The sequence below is a fragment of the Trichechus manatus genome, unplaced genomic scaffold (assembly GCF_000243295.1).
Source record: "Trichechus manatus latirostris isolate Lorelei unplaced genomic scaffold, TriManLat1.0 scaffold00160, whole genome shotgun sequence".
Taxonomy (NCBI): Eukaryota; Metazoa; Chordata; class Mammalia; order Sirenia; family Trichechidae; genus Trichechus; species Trichechus manatus.
The window spans coordinates 3,071,818-3,095,488 of NW_004444096.1; the positions used below are offsets into that span (position 1 = coordinate 3,071,818).

Genomic DNA, 23,671 nt, shown 5'->3' on the forward strand with positions numbered 1-23,671 from the left:
AAGAAAGAAGTTTGTCTTTCCACCCCCTTGGCACATGATTTAAGATGCCTGAGTATCTACATGCTTTGGAAGGCTTGACAAGCTAATCAGAGTTTATCTGTTACCCCATCTGAGTGGTCACAGATTCCAGTGGTGTTCAGTAGCTACAAAATTTAACTGGAGATCAGGAGTGCACAAGGAAAATAAACAAGGACCGATTTTTCAGTTTAAAAAAAAAAAAGCAAACATGGTAAGAACACTGGCGTCTAATTTAAAAAATGCAATTTAAAAAGTGAATCCTAGAAATACTCTCAGTAAAGGACGCCCAGGGTTCTGTGGTTCTCCCATGTTCTCATTGTACTTGCTACAAGAGCCCAGTAGTTTGGGAGGACAGTAAACACAGCCAGCTGTCCTGCAAGAGTCCAGAGTTTGTTTTAATGAGCTTGGCCAGACTCCATGCTGATTAATCCAGAGAGAGTTTAGAACACGGAGTTGAGAGTAAAACCATTGTTCTGTTGTGGTTTTTATTTTGATAAGCAAAGACTATCTCTGAAATCCTCTAGGCCCTATTGCTGGACCCATTACTGCAGTTTATTCGGTTTTTAACAGATGTTGTTTTTCACCCTTTGGATGGAAAGGGTTATCTCACTCATTAAAACCTTGCTATTTTGCTTTGTTTCAAGGGTCTGCGGACTTCAGGAATGTCAAGGGCCCCTCACTTGCGAAAACCAGTCGTCCAGGGAAGGGTAGGTCTGTCTTCCAGACTTTGATATATCCCTTAAACACTAAATGTCATTCCAATAATTCAGGAAACCCCCAAATACTAAAACTTCATCTACCTTGTGTTACATTTGGCATATTACCTGTATTTTCTTTAAGTATATTTTTCAACAGCTTTCTATAGCTAATGTAGTTGGCTACATGGGCAAGGATTTATGCTCGGACCACCACGTAGCTTACAGTTCACTTCTTGGTTGTCTATTGGTAGCTTACCTCTTCAGTGTGTTTCATCTGTATGGAAATGAAAGGATTTAGATACTGTTATGAAGGGACACCAGGAATATTTCAAAGAGGAGGGAAAAAAAGCAAGTATATGTATAGGAAACATGGTTGGAGAAATAGAAGCCACACTCTTGCTGGTGGCTCTCTTTTGGCACAGTGGGGTTCCTGGGAACTTTTACTTTTTGCTTAAGTACTGAACCTTGCAATGTTTACTTTTGAACAACTTTGTAATTAGGAAATTAATAATATAAAGATGCGGTGAAATAACTAACAGTTTTATAAGACCTTGGCTGTTTTATTCTAAAGAGATTTAAAAACGAAACCAAAGCTAGTGGAAGTTGAATAGAATATCTTAGGGGACGTTACATGGGGAGCTTGACGTACACGATGGTAAAACTAAAACAAACCCCTTGACTTCGCGTCGATTCCAACTCATAGCGACCCTATAGGATAGAGTACAACTGTCCCCTAGGGTTTCCAGGAAGCGGCTGGTGGATTCGAACTGCTGACCTTTTGATTGGCAGCCGAGCTTTTAACCACTGCACCAGCAGGGCTCCTGTATGATGATAGTGGAATAAAATTCTAACCGATTGTAAGTTTTACAGTTATTATCTCAAATAGCCAAAAATCCCAGAGGATTTAAGAAAAAACCTTATCCAATCTCAGTCTTTTCTTAATGACTTTTAATCTTTCAGAAATGTTAATGAGGTGGTTAGGGTCTCATAAAATGGGGCGAGGAAGCCAAAGCAGTAAGTGTGTGATACAGAATTTAGAGGTGAACAAGAAAGCAGGAATGGGTGCATTCACATAAGTTGTCGGGGGAAAAACAAGGAAGAGGAGTTAGAAGAGATAATATTTATGGAAAAAGTAAAGTACATAATATTTGGCATTTTCCCCCTTTCCTCTCTTTTTGCATCAATATGTTAACACTGACCCAACCCAGCAAGATTAGCATTTGAGGATTCTTTTGAGCTTAGACCCAAGTTTTTCATCTGTTTTTTTTTTTTTTTTGTCACCTTAAAGAAGTCTAATTCAGTGATGGATGGGTGCCCTATTAAAATGATTATTTCACAGATTAAATGTGCTTGATTGTGAGATTTTTGACAGCTTTTGGGCCCTGGCAGAACTGCTCGTTGCCCCGTGTAGTATGGTAACTGCCGACTTTGAGAAATGATTGTCCCAGGACTTCAGCTGGAACTGTGGCATTTCTTTATTTAATTATTAAGACTGAAAAGGGAAATGGCAATCCTATTGCTCATAATAAAATACACAGTTCTACGATAAGAAACAAACAAACAAAAAAAAAGAGCTGTAGAAAGCATTAAAAATCCATGTATCAGCAACATCTGCCATCCTGGTTTGTTTTCTGTCTTGGCTATTTACTTCTTGTTTAAAGAAAGTACTTTGTTAAATGTAATCGTAACCTCAGACCTAAACGTTGTCAGTTGAAGATTTACACCCGACTGCCAACAATTTGAGGAACCAGTTATATGTGAAGTATGGAATGTCAGTGAATACAACTTAGAAGTTTTAGAATTTTTAGAGGAGTGACAGTGTCTAATCCAGACCTTGAGAATACCGTTTGAAATCTTGCAGTACATTTTTGTCAGCGGAAAAAAAATATTACGCTTACTAGAAACAGGTGAAGATTCTCCATAGCAGATAAGATACATTTACTATATACAGGAACCTTATGTAATTAAGTATTAATTTATTATTTTCTTCAGTGTCATTTCTTAGTTGTCAATGAGTCTTCCAAATACGTAGTATATTTTCAAGGCATATTTTCCTAATCCCGCCTAGTCAACTCTTTCTTTTTAAATGTTTCTTTTTTCCCTTGATGATGAACTAATATTAGGTTAAATCATATGAAATTGTCAATAGTTGACCATTTTTGCCCTATTACGTTTCATGGTTTGACCTAATACATTTCATGGCAAAAACCAAAAAACCAAACCTGGTGTCATCGAGTCGATTCCGACTCGTAGCGACCCCATAGGGTTTCCCAGGCTGTAAATCTCTATGGAAACAGACTGCGCATCTCTGTCCCGAGGAGCCCATGGTGGTTTCCAATCCCCGACCTTCCGGTCAGCGGTCGATCACCAGAGTACCATAAAATACAGTAAAGAATAAATAAGGAAAAAAAACCCCATAGTTTAATAACACTGTTGATATTTTGCTGTGTTTGCTTTTAGTGTCCCCCGCCTCTGTGCCTCTGTGTGTGTGTGTATGTGTGTGTGCATGTGGGTGTGTCTGTATCTCTATGTGTGTGTATATATGCACACACGCACAGACACACATATGTATATATGAAATTGGGATCACATGACATCTAGGGTTTTGTATCCTGTCTATATTATTTCACATAGTATCATGAACATTTCCCTGTCCCATTATAGATTTGAAACAGTAATTTTATACATGTATGTACATTTTATAGTCTACCACAAGGATGTACCAGAATTTTTTTAACCATACCTTCAATGGATATTTAGTGGAATTTTTCACTATTATAAATAAACTTGGATAAGCATCTTTACATAACATTTTATGTGTATCTGATTGTTTCATTAGCATGGATCCCAAGAAGTGAAATTACTAGTTCATAAGATTTCAAAAATCTTAGGATTTTATTATATATTACTTAACAATTTTTAAGGAAGAAAATTATTTCCTTAGAGGAAATCCATTGACACACAAACCCCCGCATATTTGTACACCCACAAGCAGGAGGGCCCATGTAGCTCACCATACCCTCACCAAAACAAATGTTACTTTCTCAAAGCTTCCATAAGTTGATAAGTGAATGATGGTATTTTGGTTTAATTTACATTTCGTTGGTTATAGGTGAGGTGAACTTTTTTTTCCATATTTTGAATGGAGTATTTGTCTCTTTATTAATTTTCACTTCACGTTCTGGACAAATTTTTAAAAGGAGGGAAAGTTCTACCTGATTTAATGAGCTTATTAATATTTTGTTTCATCTCACTGTCTTGAGGAACCTTATAAACTGTAAATATCAGAACAAAAAAAATTTATTTTCACACATGGAAAGGGAGGAGAAAATGGTACTTGTCAAGTAGCATTCATTCATTAGCCTCAACCCCCAGTGATAAGAATATCCACAATTGAAATAACACCACTTAGACCGTCCCATCCACATGGGAGGGTGCTGGCTGCATCTCATCTGTCTGTACATTCTGTGGTGCAGAGCTCAATGCTGGTGCATCCAGTGTGAAACAAGTCTTGATCAATTTAGGTGGGAAGAAAGAAGTGTGTAACACCTGCTTCCTGGCCCCCCAACCCCCCAGTCCTCTTCTCGATGGGTAGCATGTGGGGCTCTTTAGCTCTGCTCTCTTGGGCTGCCTCCGCAGGGTGCTAATGAGGCCAAGGTCAGAGGTTCTATCTTCCTGTGACCTATTTAGCTTTGTTTTGTGTTATGACCTCAAGCTGTACTGTTTTTGCAGTGGCCGGCTGCCTTAGAAAGATGTGCTGTTCATCACAAGGGAGAACATACTAGAGGGAGTGGGTAGATTTCTCGAGCTAGGAGAACTCTAAAGAACCTCTCGTTCAGCCCTCTCCTTTTCCTCTTTCAGGAGAAGACTGAAGTCCAAAGGGGTCCTTCCTTTTCTCTTGCGTGGGATCTCAGGCTCAACTCAACCCAACAGATAGACACGTGGAGAAACAGAAATTCATTCCGAGAGTGAGGGGGGTGGACGACTCAGCGCCATGCTTAGACGCGACTGGATTGTTAACAACTTCCTGAGGTGATAATCCTTTTCATTCAACGTAAATGATACATCCATTTAAAGAAGAAAGCAACCTGCCACACAACAGGATGACTGTTAAGTGGTATCATTCAGGTTCTTTGGAAGGGACAAATAATTTATCTTTGATAAAAATCCATATGACTCTGATTTTGGAAAAAGGAAACTGTCAGAGTAAGGCTGGTTAAAGCAAAGTTAAATTACCTGTGGTCTTCTCTAACCAATAAGTATTGCCTATTTTTGCGTTTCTGTCAGTGAAACGGTCATTATTCGGTCACCAAGGCTAACATCCATTGTAATTCTTCCCTTGAAAATTACTCTCATTATTCCTGTTTTCCTTTTTCCCTCCCCTGTCTGCACAATACAATCTAAAGGACTTTAATTACTTGTCCTCCCTTCTCTTCTTGCTTTGATTACTTTAGTCCTCTGCTTTCCTGCCAGATTCACCTTAAAGCAACCTTCCCTTGCCCAAGCCCTTTTGTGGTTTCCCATTGTCTGCTCGAAGTCCAAATTATATTACTGTTGCAGATAAGAGTGGCTATTTCTGTATAAATATTTTTTCTTCTGAAAAAAGTTTTTTTCTGTGACTACTACTCATTGCTGTCTCGTTTATCCTAGATGTAGTTTGTTTGCTTTTCAGCTTCACACAACAAATTCTATGGTAGCTCCATGTTACCGACGGAGAGCCTGAAACGCAAAATGATTGAGGCGGTCTGCCGAAGGTCATGAGGCAATTGCGTGATGCATTTGTGAACTAATCATATTACTGAGTAGTTGATAAATAATACTAGTGTTGCAGTCAAGACATTGCAGTCCAGTGAGGCATCCACCCTTTGTGTGCATGTGTGCATGTGTGCATGTGTGTGTGTAAGGAGAGTCATCTAGAAGAACCATCCCCACCCCACAAGATAAAGAGCTCTTTTCCTTTTTGATTCATAGTTTTTATTTTAATGCCACTATGGTTGCAATCTTTTCTTGTTTATATGTATGCATTATTTGGAAAATTAGGAAACTTTTTTGCTGCTAAGGAAGGAAATAGACGGGTAAGCCTGAAACAGTAGCGTGGGCTTTGACGCTAGACAAATCTGGGTTCACACCTTGGATCTGCCGCTTACACACTGTACAACCTTAGATCCTCAGCCTCAGATTCATTGTCTGGAAAGGAGGCACCATCATATCCACATCAGCGAATTTGCTGGAGTCTAGAATGAAGGAAAGCATGTCAAACGACTAATACAGTATCTGGCATATTTCAGATGCTCAGTAGATGGTTGCTGTTACTATCTTGCATGTGAACTGCTCTCCTGAGCTTATTGGGTAAGCTTTTCCTTGTGATCTGTATAGATCGGTGTTTTTTGTTTTGGAGGAGGGTGGCAAGCTAGCCATGAATTGGAAGATCTCCTTGGTGAACAGAGACGTGGGCATCTACCGGCGAGGCTTTTTGAGCAATTCACAACCCATCGTATGCATCCTCTAGGGGGCAAAGGTAATAGCAGAACACAAACCTGTGACGGCATGAATCAGTCAAACACACAGAAAAGCCCATCCAGAAAAGCTTGGCCTGTCGGCGCCGTCATTCCTACGTCCTCCTTTAAACCATCTAAGTTAGACACTGCGTGCTAATAAGTGTTTCTTTTCTGGTCTCCTCCTGTGAAAGGGTCATTTAAACCTGTCCGCTACAGGTGAGCAAGAGAAGTGTCACGGGACCTTCTCCCACCCAGCTCAGCGTCACTTGTGGCTTTGTGGACTTCACTGCTTCTTCAGATACAACGGAAGCTGGAAAGCTTGTCAGCAGGTATTCTAATAACAGAAGACAGGGAAGCCCTCAGAAGTTTACACTGATCTTCACTGTTTTTTTCTGTGAAGGTTGTACGCTCATCACAAAATCTTCTGTGAAGAGAAAACTTTTCTCATTTCAGGCTTTTGTCTTTCTACATACTGCCTTACAAAGTTTGTGTTAATCAGCGGCTTGTTTTGCGTGACCCAAGTTGGGCAATGCCAAATGAGGAAAGAACACGGCTGGAGGCAGATAAAGGTTCTCGGAGTCAGGTTGCGGGGCCCTGACTTCTCTCTGGTTAAACATTACCGCTGCCTTCGCGATCTGGTGCTGTTATAGTGGAAGTACCGCAAGTGGGTGGCTTTAACAAACACAAGTTTACTTTCTCACAGTTTAGGAGGCTGGAAGTCCAAATTTAAGGCGCCGGCTCTAGGGGAAGCCTTTCTGTCTCTGTCGGCTGTCTCTGGGGGAGGGGCCTCGTCTCTTCAGCTCCTGTTCCGTGGCCGTCACATGGCATCTGTCTTCCCCTGTCTCTCCTTGCTTGCGTGGTTACTTGTTCAGCCTTCTCTTTTATGTCTCAAAATAGGTTGGTTTAAGACACACCCTTCACTAACACTGCCTTATTAACGTAACAAAGAAAGCCATTCCCAAATAGATTATAACCACAGGTATAGGGGTTAAGATTTATGACACATATTTTTGGGGGGACAGAATTCAGTCCATAACTACCATGAAGTCTAACAGTAATCACCATCCTAACATCCTGACTACTCTGCCATCTTGGCCCTGCCTCCAATCCTAACATCTTACTGGCTGCTATGAGCCACATACTTTATGTGGACTATTGCATTTGGCGTTTGAGATAAGTGACAGATCCATCCATTTTACAGATGAGAAAACTGAGGCTCACAGGTTAAGTAACTGGATAAAAGTCATCTAGCAAGTAGAAGAGCCCGGATTTTCTGATTTCCAAGCCCAGGTTATGTTTACTGTACTCTGCCTCCTTGCTCTGTGCATATGTAGGAGAAAGACTTAGGTAACTTCCACCTGACAAGAGAAGAAACAGTTTAACATACATGGTGATTCAGTGGTAGAATTTTCACCTTTCATGCAGGAGACCTGGGTTTGATTCCGGCCACTGTACTTCCTACACAGCCACCGCCCATTTGTCAGTGGAGGATTGCTTGTTGCTGTGGTGCTGAACAGGTTTCAGCGGACCTTCCAGACTAAGACGGACTGGGAAGAAAGGCCTGGTGACTGATTTCCAAAAAAATCAGCCACTGGAAAGCCTGTGGATCACAATGGTTGGATCCTGTTGTGCGTGGGATCGCCACGAGTTGGGAGCCAGCTCCACAGCAGCTAACAACAGCAACCACGCAGAGGAACAGATCCATAAGGACGCGCATCTCTGACTAGATTGTCAGTGTGTATTGTGGTGGTAGAGTTGTTTTTCTTTTAAATTGTGATTTAGGTGAGAGTTTACAGAGCAGATTAGTCTCATTAAACAGTTAATACACAAATTGTTTTGTGACGTTGGTTGCCAGGCCCTCGACGTGTCAACACTCTCCGCTTCTCCACCCCGGGTTCCTGTTACCGTTCGTCCAGTTTTCCGTCCCTTCCTGCCTTCTCGTCTTAGCTTTTGGGCCGCTGTGCCCCTTAGTCTCACATATGCGATTGAACTGTGAAGCACGTCCCTCCCATGTGTTGTTGTTGGCCGTATAGACCTGTCTAATCTTCGGCTGAGGGGTGAACCTCAGGAGTGACTTCAGTACTGAGTTCAAAGGGTGTCTGAGGGCCATACTCTTGGGATTTTTCCAGTCTCTGTTAGAGCAGCAAGCCTGGTCTTTTTGGTTTTTTTTGGTGAATTTGAATTTTGTTCTACATTTTTGTCCTGCTCTGTCCAGGACAGTCTATTGTGATCCTTGCCAGAGTAGTTGGTGGTGGTAACTGGGTACCATCTAGTTGTTCTGGGCTCAGTCTGGTGGAGGCCGTGGTAGTTGTGATCCATTAGTCCTTGGGACTAATCTTTCCCTTGTGTCTTTGGTCTTCTTCATTCTCCTCTGCTCCAGCCAGGATGGCACCAGCAGATGTATGTTTATAATTTTTTTTGAAATGGTGGACTTACTCTATGAATGTATGAGTTAGAGAGTAGTAAGAAAATCTGAAAAGAACAATAGTGAAATCAAAAGAAAAAAAAAAAAAAGCCACCACCCGGCTTTCTCAAACCAAAGAGGATGAGAAGATAGAAGTCCCAGCATTGCAGATCCACTTCGTTTCAAGGGAGCTGAGGTTTCCCTTTTGCTTCAGCAGTGTGGCTTTATCTGGCAGTTGGTGACACAGGGCTTAGAGGCTGTTGGATATCAGGGCCCTGTAAGTCACAGGTAAAGTGAGGAAGGGGGCAGAAGGCAGCACTGTCTGTTAAGGAGATTTATTTCTTTTTGTTCTGTGCTCTCAGAACTCGAAAGTAGCTTTGGTTAGTAGCTGAGAATTTTCTTGGAAAGTGAATTTTTGGTATGATAGAACAGCCATGTTTGCTATTGAGAACAGAGCATTGAACTTGTTAGACGAAGGAATTTCTCATAGATTGATAGGATCTTTGAACCTGAAAAAGTTTTGGAGATCACCTGGTTCAGCTTCCTGACCAGGGCAGGAATGACTTCTGTATCAGTGATTTTCAAACTCTAAGTGGCGACCCACTAGTGGATCGTGAAGTTCGCTTAGTGGATGGTGACCATCATTTTTAAAAAATTAAATAAAATAGAAAATATGACAGTGCATTTCAGGCTGTCAAGGCAAATGATTTTTCTTCAAAGTCTCAACTGATGTGTGTGCACACACCTACAACGGGGTGCTGGAAAAACAACAAAGTTTAAGAACTACAGTGACCTGAACAAACCAGTTGCTGTCCAGTCGATTCCAATTCGTGACACCCCCACGTGTGTCAGAGTAGAACCATGTCCTAGGGTCTTCAGTGGCTCCTTTTTTGGAAGTCGATCACCAGGCCTTTCTTCCAAGGTGCCTCTGGGTGGACTTGAACCTCCAACCTTTCCATTAGCAGCCAAATGTGTTAACTGTTTGCACCACCAGGGACAATGACCTCTGTTTAAGAACCTCCTGGGGAGCGAGCGCACCATTTTCAGGGTAGCCCCTACCTTGTCAGGCTGTTCTGTTAAAGTGTTTGTTCTTATGTGGAGCTTAAATGTTGCCTCTGCATCCGTGTAAAAGAAGATACTGCCCATTAGATATTTAAATTGGTAAAGTGGGGTTATTTGTGCCTTGTGGTTGTATCCTTGTTCAGCCAGTATCGGAACTTTCTTCCTTATCTGAGATTATGTCTGGGCAACCACACTCTCTCGGCCAGCCTCCTGGATGGTTTACTATGAGTATTTGATATAAGGAAACAGGAAAAACTAAATATAGTGAAGGAAAAAGTTCTTAACTGGCTGGAAAATTATACCTACAAGATGATCTTAGAGCGAAGCCTTGAGGCGGAGGATTTTTTGACTCAGAGGTAATCTTCCCGAAGCCTTCCCTGACCGCTTTGATGAGGTCCCTTGCATGTCTTCCTGTTCTCATCCCTGTCACCATGCCGTGACACCGTGGACAGGTGGCACGCCCCCCGCCACGAACACACGCGTATGTTGGGTTTTAATTGCCTGTTCCAGTTGTCTCCTCCGCTAGGCAATAAACTCCTCACGGGCAGGGAACGTGACTTATCCACTATTATAGTCTCGGTAACTGGCGCTTTATCACGCTCAGACTATGTGTTTTAAGGTATCGGACTATATAAAGTAACATTTATTGTTCTAAGTGATCTGTCATGGAGGTTGAAGTATCCGTTTCCAGAAGACTAGGTATGTGGGTGACATAAAGCCGGCATGGGTTTGGAAATTGAAGGTAAGATAGCAAATAATACAGAAGGACTTAGGAAATGGTCAACCCTACATGGTGAAGATTAGCACGAACGTGAGATCTTTCCATAAAGCAAGTAGCCCTTCAAAGACAAACTAGAACCACTGTTGCATAATAAATCCGTTCTCTTATATTTGCATGGTGATTTGCGCTTCTGCATATTCTTACGGGCCCTCAAAATGGCCTTGTGAGATGGGAAGATAGTGATATCCCATTTTGCAGGTCAGAAAACTGAGTCTTGGTGAGGTAAATGACCTGCTCCAGGGACCATAGCTAGGAGTGGGTGTCAGTACTATTGTTGTTGTTAGGTGCCTTCGAGAACATTCTGACTCATAGCGACCCTATGTACAACAGAATGAAACACACCCTGTCCTGTGCCATCCTCACAATGGTTGCTATGTTTGAGCCCATTGTTGTAGCCACTGTGTCAGTCCATCTCGAGGGTCTTCCTCTTTTTTGCTGAGCCTCTACCAAGCAGAATGTCCTTCTCCAGGGACTGATCCCTCGTGACCACACGTCCAAATTACGTGAGACAAAGTCTCGCCATCCTCGCTTCCAAGGAGCTCTCTGGCTGTCCTTCCAAGACAGACTTGTCTGTTCTTCTGGCGGTCCATGGTATATTCAATATTCTTCTCCAACACCATAATTCAAAGGCATTAATTCTTCTTCAATTTTCCTTATTCATTGTCCAGCTTTCACGTGCATATGAGGCCATTGAAAATTCCAAGGCTTGAGTCAGGCACACCTTAGTCCTCAAAGTGATACCTTTGCTTTTCAACAGTTTAAAGAGGTCTTTTGCAGCAGATTTTCCCAATGCAATACATCATTTGATTTCCTGACTGCTGCTTCCATGGGCGTTGATTGTGAATCCAAGCAAAATGAAATCCTTGACAAGTTCAGTATTTTCTCTGTTTATCATGATGTTGCTTATTGGTCCAGTTGTGAGGATTTTTGTTTTCTTTATGTTGAGGTGTAATCCATACTGAAGACTGTAGTCATTGATCTTCATCAGTAAGTGCTTCAAGCCCTCTTTGCTTTTAGCAAGCAAGTTTGTGTCATCTGCATATTGCAGATTGTTAGTGAGTCTTCCTCCAATCCTGATGCCTCATTCTTCATGTAGTCCAGCTTCTTAGATTATTTGCTCAGCATATAGATTGAATAATTATAGTGAAAGGATACAACCCTGACACACACCTTTCCTGATTTTAAACCACGCAGTATCCCCTTGTTCTGTTCCAACGACTGTCTCTTCATCTGTGTACAGGTTCTGCATGAGCACAATTAAGTGCTCTGGAATGCCTATTCTCTACAAAGTTATCCATAATTTATTATGATCCACACAGTTGAATGCCTTTGCATAGTCAATAAAACACAAGTAAACATCTTTCTGGTAGTCTCTGTTTTCAGCCAGGATTCGTCTGACATCAGCAGTGATATCCCTCATTCCATGTCCTCTTCTGAATCTGACTTGAATTTCTGGCAGTTCTCTGTAGATGTACTGCTACAATCGTTTTTAAATGATCTTCAGCAAAATTTTGAGTATGATATTAATAATATTGTTTGATAATTTCCACATTCTATTGAATCACTTTTCTTTGGAATGGGCACAAATATGGATCTCTTCCAGTCAGTTGGCTGGTTAGCTGTCTTCCACATTTCTTGGCATAGACGAGTGAGCATGTCCAGCGCTGCATCCATTTGTTGGAACATCTCACTTGGTATTCCATCAATTCCTGGAGACTTGTTTTTCTCCAATGCCTTCAGTGCAGTTTGGACTTCTTCCTTCAGTACCATCGGTTCTTTGTCACATGCTACCTCCTGAAATGGTTGAATGTTGACCACTTTTTTTGGTACAGTGACTCTGTATATTCTTTCCATTTTTTTTTTTTGATACTTCCTGCGTCATTAAATATTCCCCCTGTAGAATCCTTCAATATTACAACTCAAGGCTTGAATTTTTTCTTCCATTCTTTCAGCTTGAGAAATGCTGAACATGTTCTTCACTTTTGGTTTTCTATCTCCACGTCTTTCCACATGTCATTATAATAGTTTGTCTTCTCAAACCACCCTTTGAAGTCTTCTGTTCAGCTCTTTTACTTCATCATTTCTTCCATTCACTTTAGCTGCTTGACATTCAAGAGCAAGTTTCAGTGTCTCTTCTAACATCCATTTTGTTTTTTTCTTTCTTTCCTGCCTTTTTAATGACCTTTTGCTTTCTTCATGTGTGATGTCCTTGATGTCATCCCACAACTCGTCTGGTCTTCGGTCAGTAGTGTTCAGTGGGTCCAATCTATTCTTGAGATAGGCTCTAAATTCAGGTGGGATATACTCAAGGATGTGGTTTGTCTCTTGTGGACTTGTTCTAATTTTCTTCAGCTTCAACTTGGACTTATATATTAGCAATTGATGGTCTGTTCTACAGTCGGTCCCTGGCCTTGTTCTGACTGATGATAATTGAGGTTCTCCATCGTCTCTTTCCACAAATGTAGTTGATTTGATTCCTACATTTTCCATCCGGTGAGGTCCACATGTATAGTCACCATTTATACTGTTGAAAAAAGGCCTTTGCAATGAATAAGTCATTGGTCTTATGAAATTTTGCCATGCGATCTCTGGCATCATTTCTGTACCAAGGCCATGTTTTCCAACTACAGATCCTTCTTCTTTGTTTCCAGCTTTTGTATTCCAATCACCAGTAGTTACCAAAGCATCTTGATTACATGTTTAATCAATTGCAGACTGCAGAAGTTGGTAAAAATCTTCAATTTCCTCAGCTTTGACATTAGTGTTTGGTGAGTAAATTTGAATAATAGTCATATTAACTGATCTTCCTTGTAGGCTTAGGGGTATTATCCTATCACTGACAGCATTGTATTTCAGGATGGATCTTGAAATGTTCTTCTTAACAATGAATGCGATGCCATTCCTCTTCAATTTGTCATTCCCAGCATAGTAGACCATATATGATTGTCTGATTCAAAATGGCCAATACTAGTCCATTTCAACCTCACTGATGCCTAGGATACTGATGTTTCATTTTTCATTTTTGATGACTTGCAATTTTCCTAGATTCATACTTTGTACATTCCACATTCCACATTCCTGTTATTAATGGATGTTTGCAACTGTTTCTTCTCATTTTGAGTTATGCCACCTCAGCAAATGAAGGTCCTGAAAGCTTTACTCCATCCATGTCATTAAGGTCAACTCTACTGTGAGGAGGTAGCTCTTCTCCAGTAGTATTTTGAGTGCCTTCCAACCGGAGGGGCTCATCTTCTGGCACTATACCAGACAATGTTCTGCTGCTCTTCATAGTTTGCACTGGCTAATTCTTTTCAGAAGTAGACTAATGGGTCCTTTTTCCTAGTCTGTCTTAGTCTGGATGCTTTGCTGAAACCTGTCCATCATGGGTGACCCTGCTGGTATTTGAAATACCGGTGGCATCACTTCCAGCACCACAGCAACACGCAAGCCAGCACAATACGACAAACTGACAGTGCGTGTCAGCCCTAGAACTGGGATTGGAATCCAGGATCCCACCCAAAGCTGTGCTGTTTTGACTATGCATACAACCAGGTGTGAAGTGTAATCTTATAATAACAGCCACAATAGGTTACATTTTGTCGATTTGGGGGAATGTTTGCTCTTTACAGCAACCCTTTGAGTTAGTTAATACGGGAATTATGATTATGCTTTTTTTTAATGAGTAACACGTGGGTGATAGAGTTCAGGGCTGTTGATTTAGAAGACTGGTATCAGATTGGAAAGAAAGTTTATTTTTATTTACTCAAATAATTCATTTTTTTGTTGTTGTTGAAAATATACACAGCAGAACATATACCCACTTAACAATTTCTACGCGCACAGTTCAGTGACAGATTACATTCTCCACGTTTGCCACCATTCCCATCCTCCTTCTCTGCAATATTCCTCCACCATGAATATAAACTCCCTGCCCCCTAAGCTTCTAGCTAACCGTGGAAAGAAACATCAACAGGGCCATCCTTCTGGTCCAGCGACACTCTGAATGCCCAGGTCTTCCCAGCGTTGCCTCACAGGGGCTGCTGTAATTGATGTGTTAGTGACAGCATGCCCGCTCCCCCGTGAGGCAGCCCATTCCATCTTAAGAAGATAGAGATGCAGTGACAGCAAGCTGACCGTGGTGAGGATTGGCACAAGTCGGGGACGTTTGTTATGGGGAGGAGGTTCAGGTTGAGCGGGGTGTGGAGATGGTGCAGGGGGGAGGTGGTGGAGAAGGTGAGAGTGTGAGCCCAGGGACGAGAAGCTATCTGTGACCTTGAATGATGGCTGGGGAGCCATCCTGTGGGTTCTCCACAGGGCTGTGCTTGTGCCCCATGCGGCAGCTCTCTGTCCTGCCAGCTCTGTGCGCTCTGGACTGAGGTACTCGTACTTTGTACTCTCGTGTCCTGTCGGCCTCTGAGAGATAAAAACAAGTGAGGAGTTTCCAGCAATTCAAAGACTTTTCACCTTTAAGGTCACAGTGTGACTTTTGTGAGTTTGAATCGTTTTTGAAAGATGTTTTTGGCTCCCCCTGGGGCATCCTGCCATTTAAGGTAATATAATCACCGTGCTAACTTAGCCTTATTGGATCAGCTTACCTATCCCCAGCAGTTAAGCGCTCGACCACTGTACTAGCCTAAAGGTTGCCAGTTCAGACCCACCCAGAGGTGCCTCGGAAGACAGGCCTGGCAATTGCTTCCGAAAGATCACAGCCTTGAAAACCCTATGGAGCAGCGCTACTCTGCACACATGGGCTCCCATGGGGGCACCGTGAGTCAAAATTGACTTGACGCCCCTAATGCCAACAGTGACATACGTATGTTGTGAGGGCCATTTCTTCTTTGATACCCTAACAGATGAACTGCAGCACCAGCCAGCTGCAGGCTGGACTCTGGCCTGGGCCTCGCTGTGTTAGGTGGCCAGTTTGAGTGCAGTGTAATTTGCTTCTCTTTTACGAGCCTGAAGCAGTAAGAGAAAGAAACTGCGTGTCTAAGACCTAAACCCTAACTGTCGTGTTGACTGGATGTGTAACACTGAGCCGGTAGGTCTGGGGACCCTGGCCTACTGAAAAAAACAAAAAACAAAACGAAAAAAACCCATTGTCCTTGAGTGGATTCTGACTCATAGAGACCCTATAGGACAGAGCAGAACTGCTCCAAGGAGCGGCTGGTGGATTCAGACCGCCGACCTTTCGGTCAGCAGCCAAGCTCTTCACCACTGCATCACCGGAGTTCTGTTGCTCAGCCATTTCTTTACTCTTGGTGTAATTGTACTCAAAGTCTATTCAAGATGCCAGGTCCCCCCTCGGACACATATACATGCAATTTATCTAACGAACTCCTAATCATCCTTCAAAACCCAGGTCAAACGTCGCTTGGTCTCACCCATGCATTCAGTCGGCGTCATTTATTGAGAGCATACTGTGCTAGAAGCTAGGGATACAGAACTGAACAAAACAGAGCGTGCCTTCGTCACTCTCGCATCCTATGCGCCGCAGCATTCTCTGCACACCTCTGTAGTAGGACTTGCGTGGCCTTTGTGATAGGATTTCTGTCCTCACCGTACTAGCCCAGTGACTTGCTCAACTGCATAAAGGAACAAATGCTTGCTTCTCTGGTCCTTGCATTTCTGTCTAAGGGAATGAACCAAGCCAGACAACTCCCTAGAAGACATAGCAGGAGTGTGTCAGGAATGGCGCAGTTGCTATGGAGATTTGCCCATTAGAGCTTGTCCACCTTCCATGAGGTCTGGGTACCTAATGGAAAGTTATAGACCTCAGAAGTGTGACACTCTCCTTGCTGACAGCTGGGGCTTTGGTGCCGCCATAGTCTCACACGTGAAGGGGGGAGCACGCACAATCAGCAGAGCTGTGTGATGGACCCCAGCGAGAATTCCCAGCGACAGGAAGCCCACGCGCCTTCCTTTCACCTGCACAGCGGCCAGCAGGCATTTCCTGGCCATTGTTCCTGGTGCCTGCGGCAGCCCTGTTTCCGTCCACTGCCTGGAGTGGCTGGAGCTGGCCGCACTCTCAGGAGAGCCTGGCCGTGGTGCGTCGCTTGCCCATGCAGAGTCACAACCTTTGTGGAGTGACTCACTCTCTCTGCGGAGGCCACGGCAGATGCCATCCAACCCAAATCTGTGCCCACCCTATTAACAAAGGGAAGACTTAGGAAATGTGGCTCTCTCGTGTGAAAATAAGCAGAGCTGCCCCACCTCTTTTCGCACATGCGCTCTGAAGTCGGTGTCTGTCCATTTTTAGTCTTCTCTGTTGGTACGGTGGCCTTTGGGTGGCTTACTCCCGGGGAAGCCGCTGCTGTTGAATTAATGTACTGTGGCAGGTGTTGGGAATGGACACACTGGACTCAGAGGTGCCAAGCTTTTCCAAAGCCAAGACCCACTGGGGCAGAATTTGACTCTCAAATGTTTCATGTGGAAAGGAGAACTTTCAGATTGTGCAGTGGGCGGGGTGTGTATGCTTGATGAATGTGCTGTTTGTCTTCTCATTAGGAGCCTGAAGCCTTAAAGTCTATTTTCAGATGCTAGTTAACCACCATGTGGTAGAGTCCCTGGCAATTGCCATTTAGCCTGCTTCCTTCAGAGCAGTTGATTAAAGATCGCGCTCTGCTCTTTTCCAGCCAGAGGTATGTCTGCAGCAGGAAAGCAGGGACATGTAGCTAAGATGCAGCTGGACGCTGGTAGCTTCTCTTTCTTAGAAATGTGAAGCAGTAATTGCAGCGTCAGAGTCTGTATTTATTCTGTCCTCACTCTGCATGCCTGTTGTTTTTAGATGAGTGGGGCAACAGGATGGTGGACACGGTTAATCATTTCATTGCTTAAACCCTATTCCAGAATCTTCTACAAGAGGCATTCATCGGAGAGTGAAATCCTCAGAATTACTCCCACATCCTGTAGAGACAATGTGGCATGCACCCACTCTCCATGAGTAAGATGGAGCGTGGCTGCAGGTAGAACAATCCACATTTCTTCTTTATCTACAGAGACCCTGTGTTCATCCGTCATTGTCTACTTTGGTGCGTGTACGGGGAGGAGGGGGGGTCAGACTCAGTTTGATGGAGGCATGGTGACCCCTCACAGACAAAGCTCTCTGTTCCCCCCCCACAGTGATGGATCCTGCCACCAAGATGTTTCTAGCGACTGAGCTTTGATGAACCCAGCGCACCATGTACAGCGTGGAAGACCTCCTGATTTCTCACGGATACAAATTGTCTCGAAACCCCCCAGCACCACGTGAGGACAGCTATGAGGGCCATCGGCCTGATGTGACGAGGACTCGAGGTGGCCACGGCATGTTGAACGGGTATGAGAATGATCCTGCAGCCTTCGTCCCGAGTAAGAAATTCCTGGGGAGACGATGCCTGAGTGACTCCGAGAACCGCCGAGGCACCCCTAGAAGCCACGGGGAGCCCCAGAGTTCTGCTTTCAGAACTTCGGACGTGGGGTAAGTCTCAAGGTTTACCCGTCATTTTCTTTTGACCTGGGTTCTTGGCAGCGGATCATTTATGTAAGTAAGCTCCTTCGACATCTTGTATTTGACTGGGGTCTGGGAGGGAGAGAGAAGCTCAGGGACAGCAAAGCTTTTTTTCACTGAGGTGTTTGGAATGTTCCAGCAGCGCTTAGCACAGGGCCTGGCTTGTAGCAGGCCTTCGTGAAACAGCAGTAGAGTACCAGTCACTAGAAAAAGACGTCATGTTCGGTAAAGTAGAGTGTCAGCGAAAATGAGGGAAACCCTCAATGAGATGGATTGACACGGTAGCCACAGCAATGGGCTCAGGAAGATGGCGCAACATGAGGCAGTGCTTTGTTGTGCTGTATGTAAGGTCTCCATGAGCTGGTGCTGACCTGATGGCAGCTAACGCCAGCAGAGGAGTCCTGTCACGCCGAACACTGGACTTCAACATTCTCCTTCTTCGCTCCCTTGCCATCTCTCCGTATGGCCCCAGATAGGTAGCATTTTAAAACTCCATAAAAGCTAGTTCATGTCACACACACATCCATAGTACATTTGGCTTTTTTTATTAATAGCTTCAACATTTTGTAGGTTACAGGGAGTTGAAAAGGGGTACGTATTCCCCTCCATTCGTGAAGAAGAACCTCTTCCTTCTGATATATTCATGTAATTCTGTTGGCTTCCAACCCATCTTTTCTCTTGCACACAGGCCGGCCCTAATGTGAGTATCCCATCTGAATACAGCTGCATCTTTGGAGGTCTCCTTACATTAAAAAAGAGGGCAGTTGGCTTGGTGAACAGGGTGGTGGAAAAAAAAGGGAATTTAGGCAGCCTGCCACAGGGCCAGCATGGGACAGGAGTCTTGAGACTCCATCAGAGCGGTTTTAACCTGGAGGAAGCCTTCGTTAATCACCTCATAAAACAGTGTTTGTGCTTTAACGCTGTGCTAGGACCAGGCACAGGTGGGGGAAGAAGGGCTCTGGGCACGCAGAACGTGTTATATTACTGTGCGGGACAGGCACTAAATGGACAAAGGAGACAGATTGAAGCGGAGGCCTGTCTTTAAGAGAGACAAACAAAAAGGGTAATGAATTAGGTCCAAGGGGCTGACCTAGCCTGATACGGTGGTGGTAGCTGTCGTCAAGCCAGCTCCAGCTCACGGCGACCTCGTGTGTAACAGAACGAAACGTTGCCGGGCCCTTCACCATCTTCATGACCGCTGGCTCGCCTGAGTCCATTGTGTCAGTCCATCTTACTGAGGGTTTTCCTCATTTCACTGAACGTCTCCTTCACCAAACAGGATGTCTTTTTCTAGCAATTAGTACTCAACCACCTTTTCACAGATAGGATCTTTGCTGTTGGTTGACAACTTTCAGGCAAAAACGGGACAGCTTTTGTTCTTAGAGTTGAGAGCACTTAGCACCTCGGTTATGGAGTTACAGCAGAGGCAACAGCTGGCTCTTCATACTCATTGTGGTAAAAGCAGCTTTACGTAGCCAAGTCAGAACCACTTCTCCGTAAGAGACAAGCGTTGTCATTGATGGTGCCTGGTTCAGGAGGAAAACCCGGAAGGGAAAAGGACTTGTAGCTGCTTTTATCTGACTTTGCCCTTCAAAACTTGCATCTGTGTCCCCATTGCCTTGGGCAAAATCCTGTTAGCCATGTTCCTGAAAAACGTGCCCACCCTGGCTCCTGGAAAAGGGAGCTTACGGACGAGCAGACTGTGGGTTGAAACAAAAACACACACCAGTTGCCACAGAATCGATTCTGACTCGGTGACCCATGTGTGTGTAGAACTATGCTCCAAGGGTTTCCAAGACTGTGACCTTTCAGAGGCAGTTCACTAAACGTTTTCTTCTGAGGTGCCTTTGGGTGGGTTTGAACCGCCAACCGTTCAGTTAGTAGTACAGTGCTTAACTGTTTGCGCTACCCAAGGACTCCTGGCTGTGGGTTAGGAGGGCCTGAGTTACTGCCACACAAATTTGTGCTTCATATTATCCCACCTTCTGTTTGTAGTCTGGTGCTGCGTACATCTGTACTGTCCACCTTGGATTTCAGGGTACTGAGGTTGTACCTCGTCTCCTGTTTCTTTCTGTGTTTTTTACGAGCTTGTCACAGTACTAGGTCCACAGTGGTTGTTTAATATATGCTAATGGATTCAGATTATTCTTCCCACCATTGTAACAGCTGTTGAAAAGCAGGAGGCTCAATTTCTACAGAGGTAAAGACAGTGACAGCGGAGTCCCTATGAATGTGCTGTGTACACTTAGGGGCAGATCAGAATTGGGTCCTGGAGTGGGAGGCCGCAGAATCCCCTTTGGAATTCTCTGTGGAAAGTACGGCTCCCGGCCTCTTCCACAGCTTGCTCAGGGTTTTCTAACCCCTTGTGTGGTAACAGGTTTCCAGGGACCGCAAGGAGCCACCAGCCCGGGTTCTGGGTGGGCAGACATAATCAGATCTGCAAGAGGTCTGTCCTTCTGTTGTGAGTGAAGTGCTCAGGTATGTGGCTCTGGGTAGCACTGGGATATGTTTGTACAGATGACAGAGCATTTGACAGATCCGGCCCGTTTTCTGTGTTTCTGAGGTTAGCTGATTAACTTTTGGGAGGTGGTTGGTAGCTTTTGTATTGAAGGTTGCCTTGTAGCGGAGAAAGAGAAAATGCATACATGTTTGCAGAAATCCACCCCAGTTCCCCAAGCCTCAGAGACCAGCTGCAAGCTTCCTGGGTTGAGAGGAAAAGATGTTTTCTTTCTTTATAGATGGTAGAGAACTTGGCCTTGAGAAAACAAGAGGCAGACAGAAAGATAGGCATGGAGCACATTTACTTTTCCCTCAGAAAAGATATGCTTTGGGAGATTTAAAAATTAAAAAAAGAAAAGAGAAAGAAAAATCTACTGTGGCTCACATGAATTCTGAATCTGAGTGAAGAAGGAGACTCTGCCAGACCCCAGGCTCAGGCAGATCCCCGGCTCAGGCAAGACCCCAGCCTCAAGCAGATCCCAGCCTCAGGCAGATCCCAGCCTCAGGCAGATCCCAGCCTCAGGCAGATCCCTGGCTCAGGCAGATCCCTGGCTCAGGCAGATCCCAGACTCAGGCAGATCCCTGGCTCAGGCAGATCCCACCCTGAGGCAGATCCCCGGTTCAGGCAGATCCCCGGCTCACGCAGATCCCAGGTTCAGGCAGATTCCAGCCTCAGACACTGGACAAATGAAGCCATGGTCTTGCTGCCTGGCCCACACAGTGACCCCCGCTGGCTGGCATCCGGGTCTGGGGGCAGGTGAGCCCCGGATGGCTCTAACTTCCAGCCATCAGGGTGACTGGGGAGCGTCACAGTTCTCTCCCTGTGGTTCCCAGGTGGGTTGAGGTCAGCCCTGGAACGTGTCCCCCGCAGAACAATCCTCAGAGCTCCGCTGACTCCTCAGGGAAGACAGAGGTCAAAGCAGAGACACAGGGAGGATAACGGGCTGGGGTGGGGTGTTGATTCACTGGCCCGCCTTGTCTGGCACCCCTTTGGACTTGCGCCTGGGGGCAAATGCCCCCTCTAACCTCCTCACTCCACCTCTGGGTCACGGTGGTTTGAAAGGTCACAAGAGCTGAGTGCGGGTGACTTTGTTTATTCTGGTAGGCTGGCTGAGATGGAGGCAGGAAGACAGTATCGTTACCTTACAGACGAAGAAGCTGAAGCTGAGAGAGTGCCTGTGGCCCTTCAGGGGTCACCCAGTGAGGTGGAGGACGTCTGGCTCTCTCGGCTCAAGCCCGGGCATCCAGGCAGGCTGGAGGCGGCCGCGCTGAGGCGGTGCCGGCCTGGCCCTACTCTCCCCACACGTGGCCTCGTCCAGCCTTACAGGGATGCACAGTGCCCTGTGCCCAGCCGGCCTTCTCACTTCCTTGTCCTCCTCCCGCTCTATGGCACCACGGTTGTGTAATGGCCCTCGGACACAGCTGCGGCCCTGTCCTGCCTGTGGGAGCCGTATGAGAACTCGTCCTGCCGTGCCTCAGTAGGATACATGCACACAGTACTGCTCTGCACACGCGGTTCAGTGCCACATCGGTGCAGAGCGGTATTGTTCACAGTCGGGCTTGGCTGGAACATGGGGATTCTCTGGTGAGAATGATCAGAACTGGCTTTTCTTCTGAAAATTAGCATCGTCTTAGATTAGTGTTTTCTTATTTAAGGGCTGGTTATAGCCAGGAGATGCACTCAGCTACTGACCTAAATGTTGGCAGTTCAAACCCACCCAGCAGCACTGTGGAAGAAAGGCCTGGCCGTCTGCCTCCATAAAGATTACAGCCAAGAAATGGAGAAGTTCTACTTCGTAACATAGGGAGTCAGCAGGAGTTGAAATCAACTTGACAGCAATGGGTTTGGTTTTGGTTTTGGTTTCTAGCCAGGAAACCTTTTAAAAACAGGGCTTCGAACCAGTTCATTCCGGCTGGAACCCCTGCTAACAATTTGCATTTCTAACAAGTTCCCAGGAGATGCTAACGCTGCTGGTTAGGGACCAATTTTGAGAACCACTAATAGAGCAGTGATTTTCAAAGTGTATTATACATAAGAATCACCTAGGGATCTTGTTAAACTATAGATACTGATTCAGTTATCTGCAGTGGAAATGCAAATTCTCAGCAGGGGTTTGAACTGGAATGAACCAGTTCAAAGCCCTTTTTCAAAACGAAAAAGGAACATAGATATGAGCGTTGGGTAGATTTCCCAGCATGAAGGATTCTTGTTTCACAACTTGTTGAAGAGACTGTGCTTTAACTTACTAGATCAAGTGATCTCGAGCACTTGAGATGGGGGAGAGGGCAGGAGTGGTCCAGTGGTAGAATTTGTGTCTTCCACGAGGTAGACCCGGGTTCAGTTCCCAGCCAGTGCAGCTCATGCGCAGCCACCACCCATCTGTCGGTGGAGGCTTGCACGCTGCTGTGATGCTGAACAGGTTTCAGTGGAGCTTCCTGACTACAGTGGACTAGAAAGAAAGGCCTGGTGATCCACTTCCGAAAAACCAGCCAGTGAAAACTGTACTCATCCCAGCGGTCTGGTCCCGTTGTGCGTGGGGTTTGGGAGCCAACTTGGAGCAGCTAGTGACAGCGACAGAGACAGCGAGAGAATGACTTCTCCCTGAGACGTGTCAGAGCTCGTGAACTTGCTGGAAGGCTCTTAGGCTCAGTGGTGGGGACAGGACAGTGAGTCACCTCGGTTTAGACACAGAGTTTATCCCAGTTAATGATTAGACTGTTTTCTAAAATTAAATATCAGTGCGTGTCGTCCCCCGTCGGACGGGCGACAGCTTCACGAGCACTTAAAGCACAGTGTGGACTCTAAGCCCTGGTTGTGCGCGCCCCACCGAGTGGCTGGGGTGGGGCTTTTCGTGTGTCCGCTGGACTAGGCCGTGGTGCCCAGCTGTTGGGTCAAGCCCTAGTCGAGATGTTGCTGTGAAGGCATTTTGTAGATGTGATGAACATTCACAGTCAATGGACGTTAAGGAAAGGAGATGCCCCTCAATGTGGGCGGGCCTCATCTGATCAGTTGAAGGCCTTAAAAAACAGGTTTCCTGGAGGAAGAACTCTGCTCCAAGACTGTAACGTAGAAAGCCTGCCGGAGTTTCCAGCCTGCCGCCTGCCCTGTGAATTCTGGACTTGCCAGCCCCCACAATCACATGAGCCTATTCCTTACCAATTCCTTAAACTCTTGCTGTTTCTCTATGTGTGTGTGTGTGTATGTGTACATATATCTATATCTAT

General features: G+C 45.0%; 1 protein-coding gene across 1 annotated transcript in view; it reads left to right on the forward strand.

The window, feature by feature from the left end:
- Positions 1–295: 295 nt before the first annotated feature.
- The window catches only part of JCAD (junctional cadherin 5 associated), a 49,493-nt gene continuing 26,117 nt past the window's right edge, over positions 296–23,671 (forward strand). The window contains exons 1-3 of the mRNA XM_012558367.2: positions 296–725; positions 4,578–4,748; positions 17,581–17,917. Coding sequence (XP_012413821.1) covers positions 17,640–17,917 — 278 coding nt within the window. The 5' untranslated portion in view covers positions 296–725; positions 4,578–4,748; positions 17,581–17,639. The remainder of the gene's footprint in view (positions 726–4,577; positions 4,749–17,580; positions 17,918–23,671) is intronic.